General features: G+C 38.3%; 1 protein-coding gene across 8 annotated transcripts in view; it reads right to left on the bottom strand.

Annotated features, from left to right (window-relative positions):
* TCF12 (transcription factor 12) overlaps positions 1-23,910 on the bottom strand; it is a 158,014-nt gene that overhangs the window by 102,073 nt on the left and 32,031 nt on the right. For all 8 annotated transcript variants that reach the window (XM_052672619.1, XM_052672622.1, XM_052672617.1 and 5 more), the window contains exons 4-6: positions 11,629-11,702; positions 8,547-8,615; positions 38-140 (exon numbers count right to left, since the gene is read on the bottom strand). In XM_052672619.1, coding sequence (XP_052528579.1) covers positions 38-140; positions 8,547-8,615; positions 11,629-11,702 — 246 coding nt within the window. The remainder of the gene's footprint in view (positions 1-37; positions 141-8,546; positions 8,616-11,628; positions 11,703-23,910) is intronic.

The raw sequence follows: 23,910 nt of genomic DNA, 5'->3' as shown, positions 1-23,910 counted from the left end.
GCTTTGAGGGGATACTCGTAAAGAATTACCTACTTACCCATCAGATTTGAGTTCATGAAAGGTGTCGGGGACAATCCTTCATGGGGCCCTAATCGACTGTCATTCAAGTGATCACTGTAATGAGGACTGTCTGCAAAACCCTAGAGAAAAAAAGACCAGAGTATTAAACAGATTATTTGGCAGCCCTGCTAATTGAGTGTAATGACACTTTTCTAATTAAATGTGTGGAGTCACAATTGGTCATTCATCACAAAAGTTGGCTTTGAGGTCTATCTCACAGAGAAAATCACTCTCTGCCCACATTTTATTTTTGTACCCCTTTCTCCACCAGCAAAAAATAAATAAACAAAAATCCATGATTTCTTAACAAGTTGTGTCCTCAGACAGTATTTCTAAAAATTGAGTAATACTGTAATACTCAGATATTTTGATATCTGAATCCTCTTAGTGTTACATCACTAATCACTGTGAGCAGAATTGGTCCGAAGAAGTCACAACTGATTTATTTGTTGTTTGCATTAACCAAACACTACAGTAAGGTCAAAGAGTCGTGACATTAGGAAAAAACACTGGTGCAAATGAGAAGAAATTTCTATTCCCCTTGCAACCTACTATTAATGTTACATATTAATAGGCATTTTGACACTACTGAATTATAGCCCGCTGACAACAAGTTTACTTTCAAATACTGATTAAAGAAACAATTTTTCTATTTGATTTTAAAGGAAGCATTCAAACTGAAATATTCTTTTTGCTTTTCTGATATTACATAGCAAACTTACAAGTCTTGGAACAACCCTTACACAATCTGGAAACACCAGCTTATTGAAAGCTTGCTCCGAAGGCAGAGACAGACTGCAGAAGCCTAAGATGTATATATTTAATTAAACCAATCAAGTTTTTCTTTTGCACTGTACAACTTGTTTTCAGCTTTTCTGTATAAAGGTATGAATAAGGTATCTGCCATTCACAACCACTCAAATGCATCCCAAATCACACTGAATCAAAACTTGACAAGACTTGGCACTCAGAACAGCACCTTCTTTGCAATTAAGTTTTGACCATTTTGTAAACCTTAGCATACAATTCCTGATCGCTTTCTTTAAGCCTCTTTAAAAGCTGAAGAGAAATCCAAAGCTGAGGCCTAATTAAGGGACAGGAAAATTGCTCAGGCTCAAAGCGACTAGAAACCAAGTCCCCTGGGACTATGAAATCAATCACTGAACATTTATCATTTTTTCAGACCGCAGGCTCACACTCAAGACAACACTAATGGGGCTGAAACAGGCCTCACTATCTTTGCAGGCGTGCTGTCAGTTCAACCAAAGGGCCAGTAACTGAGGGCTAAATAACTGTCAAACCGCTATAACTGCTTACGGATGCGTGTCACAACTCTTTCTGCTATTCTGCTGTAAAAGTAATCTTCTGGGAATCCCAGTTCCCAGATGAATCTTTGGCTGACTTTATCTGCTTCAGAATCAGCGATACACATGTGATAGGCACTCAGAAGCAATCCTAGTGACATTTACAACTCGGTTATGACCACGAGGGTGTCTTCTGGTAGCTGCGGCCCGGCCCCATCTATCAGGCAGAAGCTGCCCCCAAACTCGGTGGCTCCTAGCAAAGGTCACCACATACAGCTTACTTTTACGTTGAAATGAAATAAAGAAGAAATTAAATCTGCCAAATAAAGGAACAAAAACATTTCCATACAGAGGACCTAAAAAAAATACAGCTTTTAACTGCTTGTTTTCCTGTTTGGGCCTTGGCTTGCACTGTTTCTTCTTGTCTTTTTAAAACCTTTCCAACCCACTCCATTTCCCACCCAAGACAATGCTCAAACTATATTTTTATGGAGTAATTTAAAATGTCCATGCCACTAGGAAGGACACCATTAACGAGAGATAAAAGAGAACCCCTGAACCCCTATCTCCAGCATTCCGTAGAGGAACCCCAGAAACATTCAGGAGATCTTTATTTACAAAATAAGTAATAAAATCATTGAATATGTAGTAAGAGTCAGATGCATTTCACACATGGTTATACACTTTGCAACACACCTTATTTAACACACAGGATTACTAGCATTCTTCAAGTTAATATCGTATATTCCCCCTTGTTCCCTCCCCTCTCCCCCCAAGAACAGAGGAATTAAGAGAATCGGGTGGATAATTTACAGAGAAAGAAATGGTCACTCCCCTATGATCAGACTTCCTATCACCCTTCTCATCACGTTCTTCTCATATACCATCTCAGTCACCATCAGAAAGATCCTCCGAGAGGTTCTTCACAGGACTAAAAGGCTACAGAAAACATGACACCGTGGACCATGTGAGGACAAAAATGTACTAATGCATATGCAGGCGCTTTATTGCTTTTTACTCATTTCCTAACTGAAAAATAATTGTATCAGGCATTTCCTTCTTTATCACACACAGCAGAACTCACTGTGGTGCTAAGTGCCACTCCTTCTCAGCCCTCGTCTGTGGAGGTCTTAGCTTGGCTGCTATCCTGGCCACCAGTCACTCAGCAACGAGTTCCGGATTATCGGCTCAGGCAGCAGTTTTTTTGTTTGGGACCAGAAACCCTGGGTTGATTCCCACACATAACTCACTCAGACTACATGAATACAGAATAACCACAAACACACACAGCTTTGATTTCACAAACTTCTTTTCCACTTCACAAAAGCAAATTAAGCCAAATCAGAAGAGCGCTAAGTACAATGATTTAAATGAGAGTTATTTCAGAACATTCTTCACATTTAAGCTGTACTTCAAATTAAATTGCGTTCCTGATACCGTTCCTTGCTTTTACATTTGTGTCGTTAACTTACATAATGAACAGCATAATGTTCTACTGGAAAGAGTTTTAGTCAATCACAGATGAGAACTTCAGAAGCTTCTAAAAGATACTGGAAGCTTTTAGTAGTACAACTGAGGCATAAGAATGTATTTAACGAATATGATGGTGCAAACTGACAACATATATTTACTGCTTCAAGAAGAACATATCTGTGAGCTTTAAAAGGTCTGCTTGCTACAGCAATAGAAAGTGATTTACTAAGAGCTACACGCCACCTGCACAGCTAAGTTTCAGAGAAAACACCACACAGCTGACATCTGAGCTGATCTCTCATGGCAAAAGCAAGGTAGCAGCAGGGTGGAGTACACAAACTGCTACCAGAGTCCCTTTCTAATCTGTGTTTGAAAGACAATTTTGTAATATATACTGCCCAAGAGTGAAAAGACAACCATAGGAGGACATATTTCCATTTCATCCTTTCCTCTGATAAAGGAAAAAATTCCACTGCATGGCAATTTTGAAGATTCTTGTAGTTGCCTCCAGAAGAGTACTCAACTTGATCACAGCTATTAATTGGTTATGCCAAATGGTCTTTGCTCTCTTGGGAAGCACTATTTCACTATTCATATTCTGACCTCATTTTTGAATAGGTTAATGATATCATGCTTTGGACCACAGGTGGGTTTCCAAAGCTCTCTGGAAAATCGCTGCCTACCAATCCACGTTGTTTGTTCCAACTTCTTATGTACTTAATATACAAGCAAGCTCTAACCTTCACAAAAGACAACCAAACTTGTTCTTTCTGCACATTTACAGCCACAATTAAGCTTAATGGAAGCTAACTGTTCCTTTACAGCATTTTGTAGCATTGTGACTGTCCATTTTGCAACAGGCCTCGCCCCAGATTTCAGACTCACAGTATGTCTGTGTTCAGAAAGACAATAATCAGATATGTCTGCAAACAAAAGCGACAAGTATCGTAAACTAATAATGCCTGGCATGAAATGCAGCTGGAGGACTACTGCTAATTAGAGCTGCAATTTTAACTGCAGAGTGCAGGCACTCTCAAGGTTGAATACTCTAACATTTTACTCATTTTTCAGACATTCTGCAGGATTAGAGAGATATTTTCTAACCATTCCAGTAAATGAACTCCCTCTCCATATATTAGCAGTTGCAAACTTTTCATTCTCACCTTCCTTGGGTAAGACTCTACAGGTGATTTAGGCATTGTTTCTAACAAAGTTTTCCATCGTGATGGTTGCTAGTATGGCAAAAACAACTAAAATTCTGAGACAAACTATAAATCTGCATCTGTCCACATGTGACACCAAGCAGAGTGGTGCAATTGACACAACAGAAGGGAAGGACACCACCCAGAGGAACCCGGACAGGATTGAAAAGTTGGCCTAAGAGAACAAAATGAGGTTCAACAAGGTCAAGTGCAAGATGCTGCCCTTGGGTTGGGGCAATCCTAGATATGTTTACAGGCCGGGAAAAGGATTCATTGAGAGAAGACCCGTAGAGAAGGATTTAGGTGTCCAAAAACTGGACAAGATTCAGCAGTACATATCCTGGGCTGCATCGAAAGAGGAGCGGCCAGCAGGCAGAGGGAGGTGACTGTCCCCCTCTTCTCTATTCCTGTGAGGCCCCAACTGAAGTACTGCATCATCCAGGCTCTGGTCCACTAGCAAAGGAGGGATGTGTAGCTGTTGGAGCAGGTCCAGGGGGAGGCCACAAGGACAATGAGAAGTCTAGAGCATCTCCCTTATGGTAAAAAAAAAAAAAAGGCTGGGAGAGGTGGGCTTGTTTTAGATGGAGAAGAAAAAGCTCCAGGGAAACCTCACTGCAGCCTTCATGTGGAGCTTATAATCAAGAGTGGGACCAACTTTTCTTTACATGGTCTGATAGTGACAGTTTAAAGCCATTCCCCTTTATCCCTTATCCTAAGAGTCAGGTTAGCTAAGAAAAAAAAAAAAAAAAAAAAGAAAAGTACTTTACTCAGACAGTGGTGAGGTACTGGAAGATGCTGCTCTATCTCTGGAGGCATTCAATGCCAGATTGGATGGAGCCCTGGGCAGCCTGATCCAGTGAGTGGCAACTCTGCTCACAGAAGGGGATTGAGACTACAGGATCTTTAAGGTTCCTTCCAACCTAATCCATCCTATGATAAGCAGAACCACACCACTGACTCACACTCATGCTATGGGTTTGTTCATTGATATAATATAACACAATCACTAGAGAGCATTCCCCCATATCATCTCAATTGTTAATGAAGATGTTAAACAGGACTGGACCCAGAACTGACCCCCATGGTACTCCGCTCATTGCTGGCCTCCGCCCAGACTTTGCTCCACTGCCCACTGGGTCCCACCACTGCACCAGGTTTTCCATCCACTCTATACTTCAGCAGCTTTTCTAAGAGGCTCTTATGAGTGACAGCGTCAAAGGCCTTCCTGAAGCCCAGGACAACATCCACTGCTCCCACCCATCCATCAGGCCGGCCGTTTCATTACAGCAGCTAATCAGGTTTGTCAGGCATAATTTCCCCTTGGTAAATGCACACAGTAATCTGATAGGGTTGCCCAATTTTCCCAGAAACAAGGAGTTACACTAACTCTCACTATAAGAAAGTCTTCTCTGTTACAATATCCTTAAGAAAAACATAGTTTTATTTATTTCATTATACATTTTATATTTCAAGAGAAAGATCTCCAATACTCTTGTCACTTGCTACACAAGGGGAGAAGAAAAAGTAGCTGTCACTACCCTAGATCTCAGGCATTACTGGAAAAAGACAAGACAGTTTCACAACTACTACACGAGTGTCACCAAAAATTACATGCTTTGTAATATAGCTATCAAAATATCCATTAGCTTTTCCCATATACCAACTGAAACACATGAAAACGAAGTGACAATGAATGGAATACAAGAAGCAAACTCATTTTTTTATTTTAAAAACCGCAGATAAAAACTGCAGAGTTTTGAAAAAGAAGAGTGCAGAAGGACAGAAGACTGAACAAGCAATCTATTTTATTAGCTCACTGATGCTGCAGTATCATCTCAGTCTGACAGTGGTACTTGGAAGAGTTCAACTCTACCTTCAAGCAGACTGAAACTTGATTCCATGTTCAGTCAGGTCAAAATGTATACTTCATAGCTCTCATCACAATATAAATGCTTGAAGATCCTCAAAGCTTCCACTGTAGAGATTTACAAAACAAAGCATCTCAGATAATTGATGCCAATTTTTAAGTTATGTGTATTAAGGAAAAAAAAAAGCATAAGCACACTAATCCAGCAAGGAAATGCTTAATGGAAAATATTGTTATTTGCTTCTTTTAGGAGACAGCAATCTAAACAGATGAAAAACTAATTTGATTTTTTTGTTGTTGTTGTTAAGACATGTTATAACAAAATCAAAACAATGAAAGAAAACCTCAAAGAGCATTACTATTCAAAACATACAAGCCACCATCATCTACACTGAAATAAGAACTACGGTAGAAAAACTTTTAATCAAAAGATAACAGGAGCGGTTATCCCAAAGAAGTGATTATATCAACCTCTTGTTGAGGTTACCTAAACAAACAAGAATTTCCAAAAGAAGTGGAATAGCTGAAAGCGCAGAAGATCTCACAAGAGGACGACAAAACTTCCAAGAGCTACAGGCCAACATTCTACTGCATAAGAGCTGACTGCTATTTGGTTCAGTACCTCTGAGCTGCATTCACAGAGCTCAGTAGAGCAGGGCTCTCAAAAAGCAGCTTTACAAGTCCGCAACATACACTAAGAGACAGCTAGCCCTCCAATGCAAGGGATTGCCAACACATGCAAACATCTCCGCTCTACATCACTCAGGTAAGGAAGGGCTTGCATACATTAATCACAAGATAGTCACTGAAAAAAAAAAATTTGACACAGTTTGTACGTGAACTTCACTATAATCATTCAAGATTAAGGCAGAAATCAGCATGTTGTAGAATTTCACTGACCTGATAATTACCACTCCTCTAAAAACAAGGCTTTCCTACACTTACTTATTTTCCACTACAGATCTGTTTCCAAGTGCTTCACTTTCCTGGCAAAACATGTGGTCTACACAAGAGATGTCACACACAGGTGGCACCAGTGTCTCAATTCATATCTTTTCACCAGTATAAGATCACCACAGTCAACTCTAAATGCACAAGTGCCCACTAATACTTCAGTGTTAGGATGGTATTTAACATTGCTAGGTACTAAAAAACAAGGTTTTTTCAATCTGTAGTGATTCTCAGACTTCAAAACACTACTTACATAGAAAATTTTAGCTTTTAATAAGGTATTACCAGACACTTTTAAAGTAAACTCGTCATGGGATAAGAGAAGGATTTTGAGTTAACTATTGATCAAAAGAGGAAAAACACAAATGTCCCACCCCAAACACAGAAATACATCATTTTCACAGTAAAAATAAAGTTACCCATATATTTTCCCTATCTCCCCCAAAAAAGCTGTACTCAGACCAATGTTCAACAACTGCATCAATATATCAAGAGGAATAAACAAAGAGATGATAACATTTATTAACAAAAAATACTTTAAATCATTGTAACTAAACATTGGTGCACAATTGCAAAGCAAATTCTCTATGAAATTGGCAATAAAATAGCATGAAGTTTTGTCTGTACACTAAAGAAACATGCTTTACAATCAATTCCACGTTGAAACAATGTGGTAAATACTGTATAGCATATACAATAATACTAAGGTAATTTTTCTTCTACTTTTGGAAGCAATATCACTTTGGAGTGAAAGTCAAAAGTTACAAGACTCACTAATGAGAAAGCAATGAACAGAAAATGAAAGTATCATTATGTCATGCAGAAATTAATGCCATAGCTTTCGTCTTTAGCGTATGCAGCAGCAATCAACCCAGTTCTAAGTCATACAGAACAAGCAGAAATATTCAGAGTATTGCACCAAGTGCTACTAAGAAGTTACTACAGGAGGAGAGACATACAGATTATGATTGCTCATTTTGATAGAAGACACACATGTAGCTGGCATATAAAAAAAAGATGTTCATTAAAAAATTATGAACTACACAGGTAACAACTAATCATTACTAATCAGGACAGAAGAACATGGTAGAAATCCAACAAATAACTTGTCAGCACACAAACATCCATATTTCTGCCACAAAATGTCCATTGTTTTGGCCAAAATTATAATTGAAGTTAGAAAAACTGACAGCACACTCAGAGAATAAACCAACAGCAGCTACAAGAACAACATTCCAAAGGTTGGCTCTGTCCAGAAAATCAGAACCCTGAAAATGCTGGGCTTCATTGAGAGAGAGCAAATCAGTAAAGGAAGCAAAATATTTGCCCTGCATTTATACTTTTTCCTTAATTGTTACTGCTGGACACAATCAGACCAGCTACACTAAGCTGAACAGAACTTCAGCAGGAAAAAGGGAAAGGAAAGGAAGATCTCCTTCAGCCAGTCTTTCGCCAACGTAACTCATCTGTAACAGGTATTTAACTACCATTAATTATGTCCATATTACAAAAAAATTGCTTTTGTTTATGCACTTCTGGAAATTAAATAATTTTGCCACTTATTTGAACTCTCATACAATTTCATTGCTGTATTATGACTTAAGGAAAAAAACCCCAGGCGTCAGCAGCAGGAAGATAAAACAAAGCCTGTACCAAAATTGCACATGAGATAAAAAGAATAATTGGTACCTCTTGCGGTTTCAACTTTTCTATGTCTGTGGAGAGGTCTGAGCTTTTTCCATGAAGACTGCCATTCTCCTGTAAATAAGCAATTCATGAGAACTGTTAGACAAGATTAACTTTCCATACCAAAATTATGGAAAAAAAGCACTGGATTTTGAAGTATTAAAGCTGAACCGGAATTGTAGGACAATTCCAACTTAAACTTGAGATGTTAATCATCACGAGGCGTGATCTACTGACATCAAAGGCAAAGTGCACCATTTGCCATGCTATCACACAAAGTGATCCATATACCTACAGTACTGCCTCCCCCCTGTATTTTTAGCTCTTCTTCACAGTCATTTGATCTGGTTATCTACATGCCAAATTCTGAACCGGTAGCATCATTACCTCATTAGCTGAAAGACAACAGAAGAATAAAACACAATAAATCTTACCCAAAACATATGCCTGCAAACTTGCTTTAGTCTCATAAATGAAGTCTAGTATTTTTCCACTAATTTCAATATAATCGACAATTTCCTTTGTGCTTTGGGTTTCTTTCATTCATTCCTTTTGTATTTTTTTCTTCTTCAGAAGATTTTACCTCTGAACAATTACAACTTTATATGCAGACAGTACACATTCTTTTAAAAGGAATTCAGTTTTCTTTGCAAAAAAGCTGTTATTTAAATCACACACCAGACAACCATTATTGTTTCATGTATGATGTAGGGCTCTACTAAAACTTGTTTTTTCCCCTCTCCTATAATCTAGTTTCTAGTGTACAGAAGGCCTAGACAAAAATCTGTATTTATATTGGCCAAACCACCTGAATCCCTTTAAATGTACACCTCACATTGATTCTATAAGGTGATTATTCTGACCCTGCCGTCACAATTTAGGACTTCCCTCCCACCTCCACCAGAATTTCTGTTGCCTTTAATATTAAAAAGAATTTCCTGTTGAAGTGAAGGAAACTTTATTACCTCAACACTACTAGAGCAGGTGAACACAAACAGTTTAAGAAATAAACCATTTTATTCCCCTCTTGCTCCTCCCCAAATAATGAAAACTTGCTGAACATTATTTTGGCAGAAGGAAGGAAGAGGCGAGCCTGATTACATCATTTTTACTTTATAAATCTAGAAGGTTGTGTGCAACTTCTGTGTGTGTCTCTGTGCTAGATTTCATATGATGCACTCTGAAGTCATTAAATTCTTCCACAAATACGAGAATGGAAATAAAATTATATCACTAATTTCTAAGTCTTTACCTGAAAAAAACAGGACAATATTATCCTGCTAAAACTTTAAACCTTTATAACACAACACATTTAGCTTAAATTAGGAAAGATCTATTAAAGCAACACTCCAGTTCAAACAAAAATGAACATACAGATTTTTGCATTTATTTATTGATCGAACATCACAACTGTAAATAATTGGTGCCCCAGAATGAACCCTCAGTACGACCCAAACTGCAGGCAGGAGAAATGTCCTGAGTACTTCGCCAGAATAGGAAGTACTTCAGAAACATTCTGGGGATGGAGTCCACCAATTCTTTATAATATATTTTTTTTAGTTAGAGCCCAACTGTCTGTAGTTAGAATGGTTCTATTATAAAGAATGATTCAGCAAGAACTGTTTGCTGGGAGGAGAAATACATTGCTTTTTTAATACACCATTTTAAGTCCAACATTAGAACTGCAGAGGGTAGGAAGATACCTGACAAGTATAAGGAATTGTTTATTTTTCTTCCTTCTTCTGAATCCTTGCACTTAAGATAAATTTATACTGACAGTGATTTTCCTATTCTTAATTATACAAGCAAATAGCACAGAAGTTTTCTTTCAACTCCAGTTTCTGGTATACCTCTTTTAGAGCTTTACTATTTGCCTTTATTATCAACTTCATGATATGATTGCTAGTGGTTTCACTCTTAGCCTATGTTTTAATTTTCTAATTGTAAACTTGAATCAAATTCAAATTCTATAGTGAGGTCAGTTTGTCTTATGATTGATTCAAATTGATCAACAACTTCGTAAGTGAGTGTTAGAACACTGAACTCTTTCAGTAAGAACACTGCATACTGAAAGATATCCTGTAAGATGACACTCCAGATGTGGAAAAGGCACCTAAAGAACCTGAAGGCTGGTCTTTATGACTCAAGTTATATAGGATGTTTTATAAGGATATCTAATTTCTGTGTTGCACAGAAACACTTGCGCATCCCACAGCATTTTTATATCCATTTATTCTAGCTATTTACTGAAGAACAATGGGAAAATTAAGATCTTATAGGAAGTCTTTCTAATGGTCTCTCCTCCAAAGACAGGTGCAGGTTTTAACATTATCTAATGAGCTGCACAAGCAGCCCACCCACTTCATTCCACAGCAAGAGAAAGCTATTAACAGCTCTCTGTCTCAACGGCACTGAAATCAGAACAGATGATTCAGACTGGGGCCATCAGCTACACACGGTATTTCTATTAATTAATTCATTAGATACTTATCTCATTGTCTCTTCAAAGAGTAGGCATTCATAAAAAGAAAACTGAGTAGATGAAAGGTAAAGATTTAATACAGAAAAGGCTTTCTTTTGACTAGTAAGCTGGATTTTTTAAAGTCTGTATTATTGTTAGATACCAGATGCTATCAAAAAAATTTTCAATCACATAGTGAGGTGGATGAAGTTACAACAGGAGCAGGAGAAAAGCATTTAAAGAGTGAAGTTTCTCTTGACACAGCACATACTTAACTGATTAACATCAATGGAGAGGCTAGAGCTCCTTACACTTTGCCAGTACATTTGCTCCTCAATAAACAACATGAGTTTTATCTGCATTTCTGACCACGAGGCAAATAAAATGCATGTTCATGATTGAAGTATAGAGCTATGTATTATTTTCATGAACACTAAAGCAATATTTTTTTAGCCTTAAATCTGAATCGCTATTGCAGCATGTCAAAGTCATTGGAATCTCTGAAAGATGCTAATCTGTTTATTTAAAAGAGCTTACCCCTTAAAATCATTGCCAAATCACCTGCAGATTTTCTCTGTACAGTTCCGTGACCTTTTATTATCAGTTATAACATGGGAATCTTACCCTTGAAGACTCATAGGAAGGACTTGGCTGACCACTTGTTCCCCAGGACGCAGCACCTGTTCGCTCATCCATACCTATCAATAAAAAGAGAAGAGACCTATAAGAAAAAATAGCAAAAGCATAATGTTCCCTGTTGCAACCTGAATGCAAATACAGTTTCTTCCATATCCTTAATGAGGATAAAAGCAAAAACTTAAGATGAACTTCCTTGATAACGAAGCTGGCTACAAAGCAACCTACTCATTCTGATAACTGCAGCTGCTGAAAATGGGTGTAGAAAAATTCAAGATTTGCCGGTCTGCAGAGTCAGCCTGACAAAACTCATATGAAGTTAGCTTGAGTAACAAAACAAGCACAACCACGCTAGCCTGGCTTTCTGCACAGCATGATTTATCCTGCAATTTAGGCACTGAACATTGCAGCACATACTGTGATAGTGTACTTGTTAACTACTCTTTGCTCTCACGTCTTGCTTGAGCATTGTAAAATCTGTGAAATTATTTTCCCTACTTGGTTTTCACATGCAAGCTATTTTAGCATAAGGGAGAAAAAGGCAACAGACTGTTTTATATTTCAATAGTTTACAAAAAAAAAAAAAAAACCTCACACAACCAAACCACCACAAAGATTCATGATGTCTGCTCTCCTAAAACAGGAATCTTCTAAAATTCTGTAACGGTTCTTTTAGAATCAGTTCCCTTTATGCAAATCAGGGTTACAGCTCAGAAGAGAAAGGGGAAGAAAAAAAGTAGGGATAGCTTTAAAGACCGTATCAGAGCATATCTCCAGTGTGATATCTGGCCAACAGTACATTGCCTGCACTTGCTTCAATTATTTTCTATTCAAAGTTAATTGGTTAAATCGCCTTATAACCAATGCTACACAACTACCTGCCATGGTACATTACTGATATGGGATAATATCACTATTGCATTGACTGATACATACAGCAAGACTTCTTATTTTTCTTATTAGGGTGGAGGACAACTCCACCCTAGATGCACTTTGGCACTTTTATGCAAACACAATGAATTACTTTGTTTCTTCTCATCCAGACTTTTCTCACATACTGACACATAGCATGCCTACTTTACATGACATGTGGTATAAATTGTAAAGCTCTACAGCGTCACAATCTAGAAATAAGAATTACGTGTCGCAATTAATAAATAAGACTTAAGTGCATGTTACTTCACACAAGCATCCTTCAATCCAAGCTTTATATTGCAAATAAACACTTTTCATGCATATACCTCAGACTGGCCACATTACAAAATAAAACGCAAGAAAATACAAGCTGCTATGTAAATTGCTATCTATGGAGTAACAGTAATCATTATTTCCTTATGGAACATGTTTTATGAAGCTATAAACTACTGCTGCAACAAAGACAGCCTGCAGAAGGCATATTAAAGTACACCCAGACAAAAACTATAGACTCCTTTTGTGTATGTGGGAATGATCCTCAAGGCTGGAGGAAAATCTTTGAAAATGCAAAAAATCCACCACTATAGCAAGCCACCAGTTTATAGAAATTCGCTGCATTTTGCAGCTGACAGCGTTGTTGTTGTTTTATTGTAATTGATCCAGGAGCTGAGTAAAAAGTCGTGGCTGGCACTGACAAAGGCAAAAGTAATCTTTTGGCACAACCGATTCCTTTCTGCCAGAAACAACAGCGCTCGTAATCCACTGATTATCATAACAAGTCTTCCACTGCTTTCATTTCAAAAGAGATAGTAGGAGGGAAAAAAGAAAGATATCTTACTGTAAAGCAAAGCGTTTGTGAAAATTCAAAGGCTGTACATAATGATAACCTATATAAGAAACAGGTCAGTAAATAATGGTTACGCATGGAATGTTCAGACGTGTGACCCCATATCAGTAAAACATGTTCCTCACTTAAAAATTGAAGTCAGTGGGACATAAGGATGCATGTTTAAGTTCTGCTAAATCAGCACACGTACAGCTAAAAGTCCGTGATTTTTATTTCACCATCTGAATATGCAAATTGTTTAAAGGAACAGCTCTAAAGCAAAATAGGACATTTTGAGAGCAGGATGAAAACTAATTTCTAAACAGTTTGCAGTCCATTTAAATTAGAAAAAAGCTTGCATAGTTAACTCGAGGCATTTCATGCAAGACACACAGAACACTTAACACTCTGACATGTGATGGTTTGGTTTCACTTGTAACGATACACCCCTGCTGCCACTTGGCCCCCTGACCAACACAGCACACAACAAATGAATTAAGAACTGGTTAGTGTAGAATTCTCAACCAGGAAGTCAGATACAAAATCACGATGGCAGTGTTGAAGGAACCTGTTCTAGTTTTCACACTACTATTTTTTTTTCCCCAATCAATAACAGACACACAAAAAAGGCTGCAAGATACAGAAACTCTAGCAGGCTGGGTACAGACCAGCAATGCATACTTTAATATAGACAAAGTCACTGTCCACATGAATGAACCAGGAGAGTAAGATAACACTTCCAGAGGTAAAGGGATTTAAAACAGGGAGCAGTAATCCTAAGAACACAAAAGTCATCTTGTTTATATGCAAGGGCTGCCCTGAAAGTAATGCTTCCTATTTTGTTAAGTTGGCCCACGATATTGAAGGTGGATATTGGTGGTACAGTAGTAGAGGCTGAACCTTCCCATCAATATCCCTTTACATTTTGGTGCCGTGTGGCACATGGCAGCAGAGGGGCAGTCTGACAAAATGGCATCTGACATGGATGTGAGGATGAACCAAAGACGTGGAACTGAATGCCTCCATATGCAAAAAATGGCCCCCACTGACTTTCATTGATGCTTGCTGAATATTTACAGAGACCAAACAGTGGGTGTGAGCACAGTAAGGTAGTAGATGGTGCATTTCAGGCGACATCAACAAAAAAGACAAGCCATGTTCAGAATATACACGCAGACTGTTTGAAGCACAACATGCAGGCTCTTGTTCATCACTGGCAGAAATGCATAGATAATGATAGTGACTGTGCTGAGAAAGCATTTTGTAGTCAAGAATTTTCTCTATCAAATAGTGTTGTTGTGCTCTTTGTATCTGTTGCAGTTTCCATGGAAACAGGCAAGAGGCATTACATTCAGAGCAACCTACATACATTCAACAAGCCTTAAAGCAAGTGTCTTTTGGAAGGGCTCAAGCATTTTCCTAACAGACATAAGACAGAGTGGAACTGGAGGGCTCAGCAACTTCCTTGGCACAAGGAAATGCAATGTCTGGTACTCAGGATCTACTAATTCATCAGAGATGTTCCAGGGCACAGAAAAGCTTCAAGTATTAGCAGGGCACTGAACAACCCACCACAGGAGCAGGCTCCAGTAACTCAACCTCTCTGCATAATTCGAAAAAAGGGGAAAACAACACACGTAAAGGTCTAATATATAGATACACACAGTCAGATAGGTAGAAGAAGGTTCTATCCTTATCTTTTTTTTTTTTGCCCCCTAAGTAAGCAGCGAGGAGAGCAAGGCTCTGAAGCAACTAATCAGTCCATTTCCTGATTGAAGTTTGTTACCTCTGAAGCAGATACACCACAGCTCAACCAACAAACAACTCGGCCATTTCTGCAGTAGCTTCAGATGAATCAGCCAGCAGCCCACGGCCAGGATCTGGCTTACAGCAATTCCCTGTCCCTGAGGAGGACAGGAACATCCCTTGCCTGTGGCCACACACAGGGGCAGCTCTGGCAGCACCAGAACCTGGCAGTGCAGCCTGCTGCGGGATCCAGGCTGGGCCACAGGCAAGGCCAAACATTCTCACTGGCCTCAGCTAAGTAGTCACAAGGGTGTTTTCTGGCTTTATAAACTGAATTCTCGAAGTACTTTAAGGTTTTGCTTTATGTCACTTGGTACTATGAGCATTTCAAGCTCTTCTAGAAAAGCTGATAAAATTGTTGCACTGCCACATCAACATATGTATTCATACCAAATATGTAGTTCCAAATGCTGATCTAATACAAAAAATTGGATTTTGCAATTAAACTTAAATGAAAGTTGCACTTTTTGCTGGTATAAGACAAAGATCATATTTAAAACTTATTTCAAGAGACTGAAGCTCTAATGTTTGTGTAAGCAAGTTGATATACTTTATAGGGTTACCATCTGCTATGATGCTGATCAAATAAATGTTTTGACCAAAAAAATCACATTCTATGTTGTTATACTAGGTACTCAAGGTATGAGTTTCTATCTTTTATAGCTTCTTTATCCAATTTTGCTTCAGAATAATGATATTCGTTCAGATCGGACTCAGCAACTGAAATCAATTGCAAAAATACCTAGAGCACAAACCATAACAGCATTGATTGTATTTTGCATCTTAGACACCCAAGCAAATCAATCTACCATTAGACCCCATATTGCATATGTCTGTTGTGAAGTATGATACAGACCACAACCTAAAATATAATTTTGGACTCTCTGATAAGGCAACACAAACATGCTTTGAGAAAGAAAACTAATCTAAATTAAGTACTGGAAATTTCAGCATGTTGAGAGTACTTCTCTGCTTCCTGACAATTCCAAAACCTGGAAAGCTTTTCTCGTTTTATGGTAGCCTTGACATTATTAATAGACTAAAAATGATTTTATTCTGTTAATAGATTATTTAGACTTTCAAAGTCAGATTAGTAAGCAAAGAAAATGTATTTCCACATATTACCATAAAAATTACTTAAAACCAAAAGCTACTTTGACAATACATGTCATGTGGTGCTATTAAAATACACTAAGCTACAGTCATTAATCAAATTGAGAGGAGAAATGAAACCCAGGCAGGCTATGAACAGCATAGCCACTTAAGTGCCATTTCGATAAATTCCGATGCAGCACTAATTAGTTAGAAGACAAAATACTTTCATTTCAAACACTATAAATAGAGAGGTTTTTCACTACCTCTGGCCTTGAAAACGAAATGCATGTGGAAGCATTTCAAGCATGAAAAATATTCATGAGAAACTTCAAATCTCAATCCATGATTTCTACAGAAGATACTGATTTTGCTATTCCACACAGATATGAAGTTTGGATCAGAAATGGAAGTGGATCTGGCAGGAACTGAGAACCAAAAAGATTACCCCAACTGGACCTAAGAACATATTTTCAGATTTTTATTTCTTGGCAAAAAAAACACAAACAAGACAAAGTCCCACCACAGTACAGTCGGTGAAGTCAGTGACTCTCTTCACAAAGAGCTTCAACCACTTCCAGCCTGCTGGGTCAGTGGGAGAGGTGCTCAAACAACAAGCCACACTCAGTGAGTAACAGAGCTAGATTTTCATCAACTTGTTTTGATCAAAGTGTGGCTTGCCTGATCAGGTCCTGCCATTCTCCATTCTCCCCATCTCTCTGAATCAAAAAGGAAAAGTCCCCACTGGTAACAGAACTGCCAGTATTTCTGCTTAGTAAAGCCCTCCCAGGAAGAGCACAGTATCCCCTTTTGTACCTTCTGCTCCAGAGAAGACTAACAGAAGTGGTACTAAAAACTACTCTGAATCAAAATCTGGTACTAACTCTAGACTCTACAGTTCCCTCTGGAAATTTCCTGGGTTAATTGTATTAAACTGCACGACCTCAGGGCATTGAGCCACAGAGCCCGAGACTGAACACCCATGTTTAGTGGTCTAGAAGCAGGATTCTCCTTCGCTTACCTGTCTCAGTATCCTCTCCTACCTGCCCGGGGTTAACCACCAGCCTTGTGTGGCACAAGTCCAAAAGCACAACGAAGCACACAAAGACCAACAGCACCATGAACAGACATCGCTTACTTCGTTTATTACTCACAATACTTTCATTTATGCGTATTACAAATATTTGTAAGATCAGTTTGTAATACTACTGCTAATCTTCAGTGTTTATAAGAAAATTCACCGCATTTTTAAAACACTGTTTATTCTGAGGAATCTTATGGTTACCTTACTCAGCAAAGAAAAAAACCCTGCTATACAAGTTACTGTGACAATAATTTCAAGAGTAAGTGCTAAAAAAAGCTACATCAAGTTATTTTCCATCCCCAGAATAAGCATTCAAAATTAAAACTTCAGGGGAACCAAACTTAACCAGATGAGAGTAAAGTACAGCAAGTCCAGCAATTACCAAAACTTGGACCAAAAGTAGTACTGACAGATGTTAAAAATTAGTCATAGCTTAAGAAGTATCAGCAACTTGAATTCTCTTTATGGAAAGCTGTTTAAAAACTGTACCTTCATAGAGAGAATGATTTGCAAGAACAGCACATTCTCAGGTCTGAAGACAAAGTCAAGGTGTACACTTGAACTTTTGCTAACACAACAAAATACATGCATTGTATAAAGACAGAAAAAAAATAGGAAAAAAAATCATGCTGGTTCAGGAAAACTGGTTGAAAGCTTTCATTTATTTTAGCAGTGTTTATTAACTTCATAAGTCAGTACCAGCAACACAGCTCCTGCGTCAGTTATCAGGAATGTTTTACATTTCTTCACCCACTCAGTACCTAACATGATTTGGTTGGAAAGGGTGAGGGAGGCCATTATTACTTTTAACTTAATTTCACCAAAAAAATCTAATAATTCCCTATAATAAGGCTATGCATCCTCTACAAAGAAGGTTAGGCTCTTCCTGTAACAGCAGCACTCAGAAGTTCTCTACTTTTCTTCCTTCATATTCCATGCTTCCTAAACTCAAAAATCACATCACTAAACAAACCAAATGCCCTGACATGGCCTGGACACTTTGAATACAATACAACCTGCTCAGCATTGGAATTGTCAGTTCCTATGCAGACTGTCCTGTAACAGAAAATCACACACTGCTACACTCATCTTGCCTAGCAAAAAAAAAAAAAAAAAAAAGAAAAAAAAGAAAAAGGCATCTGGTTCAGGTCAAAGAAGAGCATATTTACAATAAGGTACGTAATACGCAATAAGTAAAACATGCATTTGTGTTTATTCAAACATCACAAACATAAGATAATAGGAAAAGCTATAAACAATAGCATTTAAAGTAGTGAGCAATAAATGGAATTCCCTTACAAGCCAGAGAGGTGCTCAGGGAACTGCAGTAAAGCCATTCTTTGTCCCTAAAGATGAATATCACCATTCACTCTACAGTAAGTCTTTATATCATTCTTCCATTCAATTCCAGTTTAAAAACCTGAAAACAATTAAAACTCTAATCTTGACAGACTGTATCAAGTAATATAATATTTACAAGTTTGTAAACACAGAGTATGCTTTGGAAATTCCCTGGCTACAAACGTGCACAGAGCAAACCAACACAGAGATCAAATCTTCAGAGGGGACAGAACCCAGAGCCGACATTCACATGCAAACACCCACAGTTACACCGCTATTACATGGCATCAGGCTGCTTATTCTCCTCGCGTACCAAACCACAAAGTATCAGATGGAGCAGCTCTAATGGGCAAGTTTCAACCCTAAAATATTATCTATCATAATAATCCATTCTACTGGCAATTTTTCCTGTGGTTACTTCAGTTATGACTCAACAGCTTTATATAACCACACACCCTTTAAAATACATGTATTTATATATAAACCAAATCAAGACCAGTGTCACAAGACAGCACACACCAGGCCAAAAATATTCAAATAGTCTCACAGTTGACAGCTACTGTTACCAGTTGTGCTGCATTTCCCAAAACTGCCCATTGGCACAGCAGAACATAAAACAATCTGAGTTACCCGGCGTGTAACTGAGATGTTAACTCCAAAGAGCAAAGAACACATTTCAAGTGCAACAGCTTTGTCTAGCCTGTCCAAAAAGGTTAAGTACTTGCACTCACTGAAGCACACAGCATCCAGAAAACCTGGATCCTCTTGAAAACTTCCCAATTAATGGACACGGTCACAAACACAAGTAGTAAAGCAGCCCTTCTTGCAGGAGTACATGCTCTGAGATCAATCTGAGGTCACTATTATTTCATAGCATAGATGGCTGCCACACATCTTGACAGAAATGCAATTAAAATATAATTTAAATTATCCAACTGCAACAAATTAGAAGTGCTTTGCTGATAATGAGAATGCCATTAATGAAATAACAATCCAATCTTTGGACAAAAAAGAGACCTTCTAATAGAACAAACAATTTAAGAGTCAAAAAAAAAAAAGAAAAATCAAGCTGAAAAAATACTGACATTTGTAAGAAACATCATGCATTTTGAATTCATGTAGGGGAACCTAAGGAAAAATAAAGCATCAGATGAAAAAAATTGCATGCTAGTGAGTCAAGATTTTGAGCTTTAAGTATAGCATATAGGATCAGAAAGGAGACACCAAGTTTTCAAGAGGGATCCATTCCTGCATTTACAGACCTGCATTTCAGCTAAGGAAGTCAGCACTGCCCTACAGCATCAAAAATTTTTTCCAGTATGGATTTTGTCCTAGCACCTCCTCCTCTATAAGCTACCTGGAATGCAGTAAAACTCTTGCCAGATGTTCTCCTTCTGCAGAAACCAAAGCCAGCAACTCAGTAATTCCATTACTTCCAGAAATCATAGTCTGAATCCAGTGCGAACGAACTATGAATATCTGGCAACAGCCTGCGCTGCCAGCAGGGGCCTCAGACACCAACCAACCATAACAGCAACAACAACAACAACACTTTTTCTTTCCTCCACATGAAAACTTACTCTTCTTCCAACTACTTTTCAGACAGAAGTTTTTACTGCTATTCTGGAACATCATATAGCAAGTAAACGGGACTTCACCTGACAAAGGAGAGAAATCTGACTTCAAATTTCAGAGATATCATTGCATCTGCACAAGCAGACGCTGAACTCCACTCCTTGCTGCATAAACTGGACTCCTTCTTCATAAGCAACAGTCATTAACTTGCCTACTGACCTCTGCTGCATTTCAGTATCATTCCTATCTTAACATTTAAAAGCTACAATTTATAAATCTGGACAGATTACCTACAAAAATTATGCCTTCAGAGGCACAGAACACAGAACTAAGATTTCTAGAGCAGTCAGAACTCCTTGTTAAGCATTGTGGTATTTAAATGACAAAAAATAATTACATCAATTACACACTAACTACATAAATTAGCTATTTTCCTATTCCAGGAAATAACTCCAAAATCTCACAGGATCTGAATATGGTGATATGATTCCAGAAATAACTACATTTACTAGCAAAGAAGTTGAGATTCCTCCAACTTTATTCCTTATTCAGAAGAAAAATCTTTTTTCCCCTCCTCTCTAAAGACTTTACTGCTGCTCTCCCATTTCTCCTCGTAGCTTTTCATTCAATACTTCATAGATTGGCTGGACTGTACAGCATTTCTCCATTGTTTAAATCCTAAATATCACACTTCTTATGGAAATGTGAGTTTTCAATGCTTTTCTTGTAAAAAGTGTTACGTGAGCTAAAACACTGTTAATGAAATGCACTGCAGAAGTCAAACGCACACGTTTCAGAACTTCGATGGAAAAGTCAGACCTGGAATTTACACTCAGGTAACTCACCTCTAAATTGCCTTTCTTTCTAACTTTCTAACACCAACACTGGAACTTTTTTTTTTCTTTTAAATGAGGACAAATTGCACTTTGAACGAACAAAAGTTTTGCTGCAGCTTCTCCAGGTATGCTGTTACAGCAGTTCTGGAGGTTATAGCTGGAAAATGCTGAAAGCCAATAAAATGCCATTGACAGTCTTTCTACAGGGAAATGCATCCTTATCTGGTAATTATCCTTCCTACTATAACAGCACAACATTAAACACTTCAAAATATTAACTTGAATATTTTCTAGTCAAAACACAGGTAGCAATCAATAACTAATTATTTTCTTAACTTCCTCTTGCCAGAATGTTTTAAAAGCCTTTCATTCTATACGGCCATAAATATTCCCATGACTTGATTTCTATAAAGCTTACACCTCAAAATTAATACCAGATTTCTAGGGATATTTAATGAGAACACAGAAACTAATGGCCTTACATTAAAATCAAGACAAATACTGCACAGTTTAATTTTACAGGTAAGAACGAGAATGGAGAGGATATTAAAAAACTGCAATTCCACAGCACTGCAGAAAGCAAGTAACCAACGACCTTCTAAGCACAGATCCCAACCAGACCTCTTAGCCAATGTGCAATTAATATTAATTAACATGCAACCTCCTCATGCAAAGTAAGCCTCCAAACAGTAACGTTTACCAGCATCTCACAAGGGATTTTGATAGCACGACCATTGCCACAGTAGAGCTTATGAGTCAGGTCATGTGTATGCAAACAGCAGCCGGCCTACCAACAACTGAGGGCCCTGCAGTAAACCTGTTCAAGAAGCAGCTAGTAGAAAACAAAATCATAAAGAAAAGCCTCGCTGGTTTCTGGCCAGATGAGCTCACAGATGCATCTCACCACAGGGCTGGAGGAACACCAGTGTTTGGCAGAAAGGAAGGGAAGAGAGCGCAGAAACGAGGCAAGGCCAAAGTCAGGGTTGCACAAAGGTCCAGGGAAACAAGCCCAGCACTTCCAGCATTTGCTAGCTATGAGTACAGCTACCTAGAGTTATTTAAAACCAGTGGTTTCTTGAGGTGGGACGTGTGGGAAGACATCACTGTGGAGTGACGCACACATTTCTGTAGTCTGCTTCAGAATATTAGCTTTATATTGGACCACTCATACTATGCCAGAATGTCAGGAATTAACTAAACGCACGCTTAAATTATATCAATTCTCTGTACCACCCAGAAAAACCTTAACAATATCAGAACTGCTTGTGTTAGGGTAGAAACATTATCATTAAGTTCATCACAGCTATGTTCACCTGGCAGAATTTTAGCCAAAATTTAAAGGAAGTTTGGAGTAAAGGGCAACCAAAACTAAGAATTTTCCTTTCCTCACTTCTTCCATAATTAAAGACAAAAAGGCACCTCACTTAAAAATTTAAGTACATTTTTAATTTTACTCAAAACACATCTTAGGCTCCATGTGCCAAATAAGTGGCATTTATAAATTACTGTAGCCCATTTTCTCCGTTGTGTTTTATGATCTAAGTATTGCCAAAACAAACCAATTTAAACAAATCACCTCTCCAGGTGGTGACTTCAAGTTTAAGTTTTCTTGGCCTTAAATTCCGTACTCAGTTCTCTTTATTTTATTGCTTTCACATTAGGCAACAGCTTTCAGACTTCACTTTTTCATTCTCCAGCACTCTACTGGATGAGATCTGTGCAAGAGTACAGCTTTTACTAAGTCACTGATGTCGCCATTTACAAGGATTATCAGATAATTTTAACACAGCACAAACTGATCACATTCTGTTAAATGCTCAGAATAGAAAAAAAAAGAAAAAATATTTGTGCCCCCTTGAAAAAGACAGCCACAGCTTTGTGTATGGGAAATACATTACTACATGCTAATCACAAAGGCATTATTACCTTCCAGTGTACTACTACTTAAAATTGTCCTGCAGTTCAGAGGGCAGCAAAGCATCAGAAGTACAGCGTGGAGAGATACATGAATGATTACTGGGAGAAATCCAGAAAACAGTGAGTTGCTCTCCCAGATACAAGACAGCATTCTGAAGATTCACTCACATAACAGATGATCCAAACAGCTACCATATATAGCTTCAAAAATAAAGCTTTCACAGGAACTAAATCATGCAGAGTATAATCTTTTTTTTAAAAAAAAAAAAAAAAAAAAAAACAGGCACACATTCTTTTAGGAAAATGAAGGGATACTTGTAAAATGAAGTGAACTCATAACTGAACACTCTTCATAGAATGGCCTGGGTTGAAAGGGACCATAATGACCATCTGGTTTCAACCCCCTGCTGTGTGCAGGGTCACCAACCACCAAGACCAGGCTGCCCAGAGCCACATCCAGCCTGGCTTTGAATGCCTCCAGGCATGGGGCATCCACAACCTCCTTGGGCAACCTGTTCCAGTGCGTCACCACTCTCTGGGGGAAAAACTTCCTCCTAATATCCAACCTAATCCTCCCCTGTCCCAGTTTAAAACCATTTCCCCTTGTCCTGTCACTATCCACCCTTGTAAACAGCCGTTCCCCCTCTTCACCTTAATGCACACAGACATGAAGTTGCTCACACAACTGCGGGTCTACAGTGGATGATGACTGTGTCCTTTCATGCCTTTCCACAGACCCACACAGGATTTCCCTCAGACAGCCACACCAACGTGTCACAGGGACTTTAGAGTTTTCACAAGTGATATGAAAGCCCGATGAATTAAACATGTGCACTTCAAGACATCTTACAGTCTACACATTAAATAAATGGAAAAAT

The sequence above is a fragment of the Tympanuchus pallidicinctus genome, unplaced genomic scaffold, assembly GCF_026119805.1.
Source record: "Tympanuchus pallidicinctus isolate F22 unplaced genomic scaffold, pur_lepc_1.0 scaffold12, whole genome shotgun sequence".
In the NCBI taxonomy this organism is placed as follows: domain Eukaryota; kingdom Metazoa; phylum Chordata; class Aves; order Galliformes; family Phasianidae; genus Tympanuchus; species Tympanuchus pallidicinctus.
This window is presented reverse-complemented; position numbering and strand designations above follow the sequence as displayed.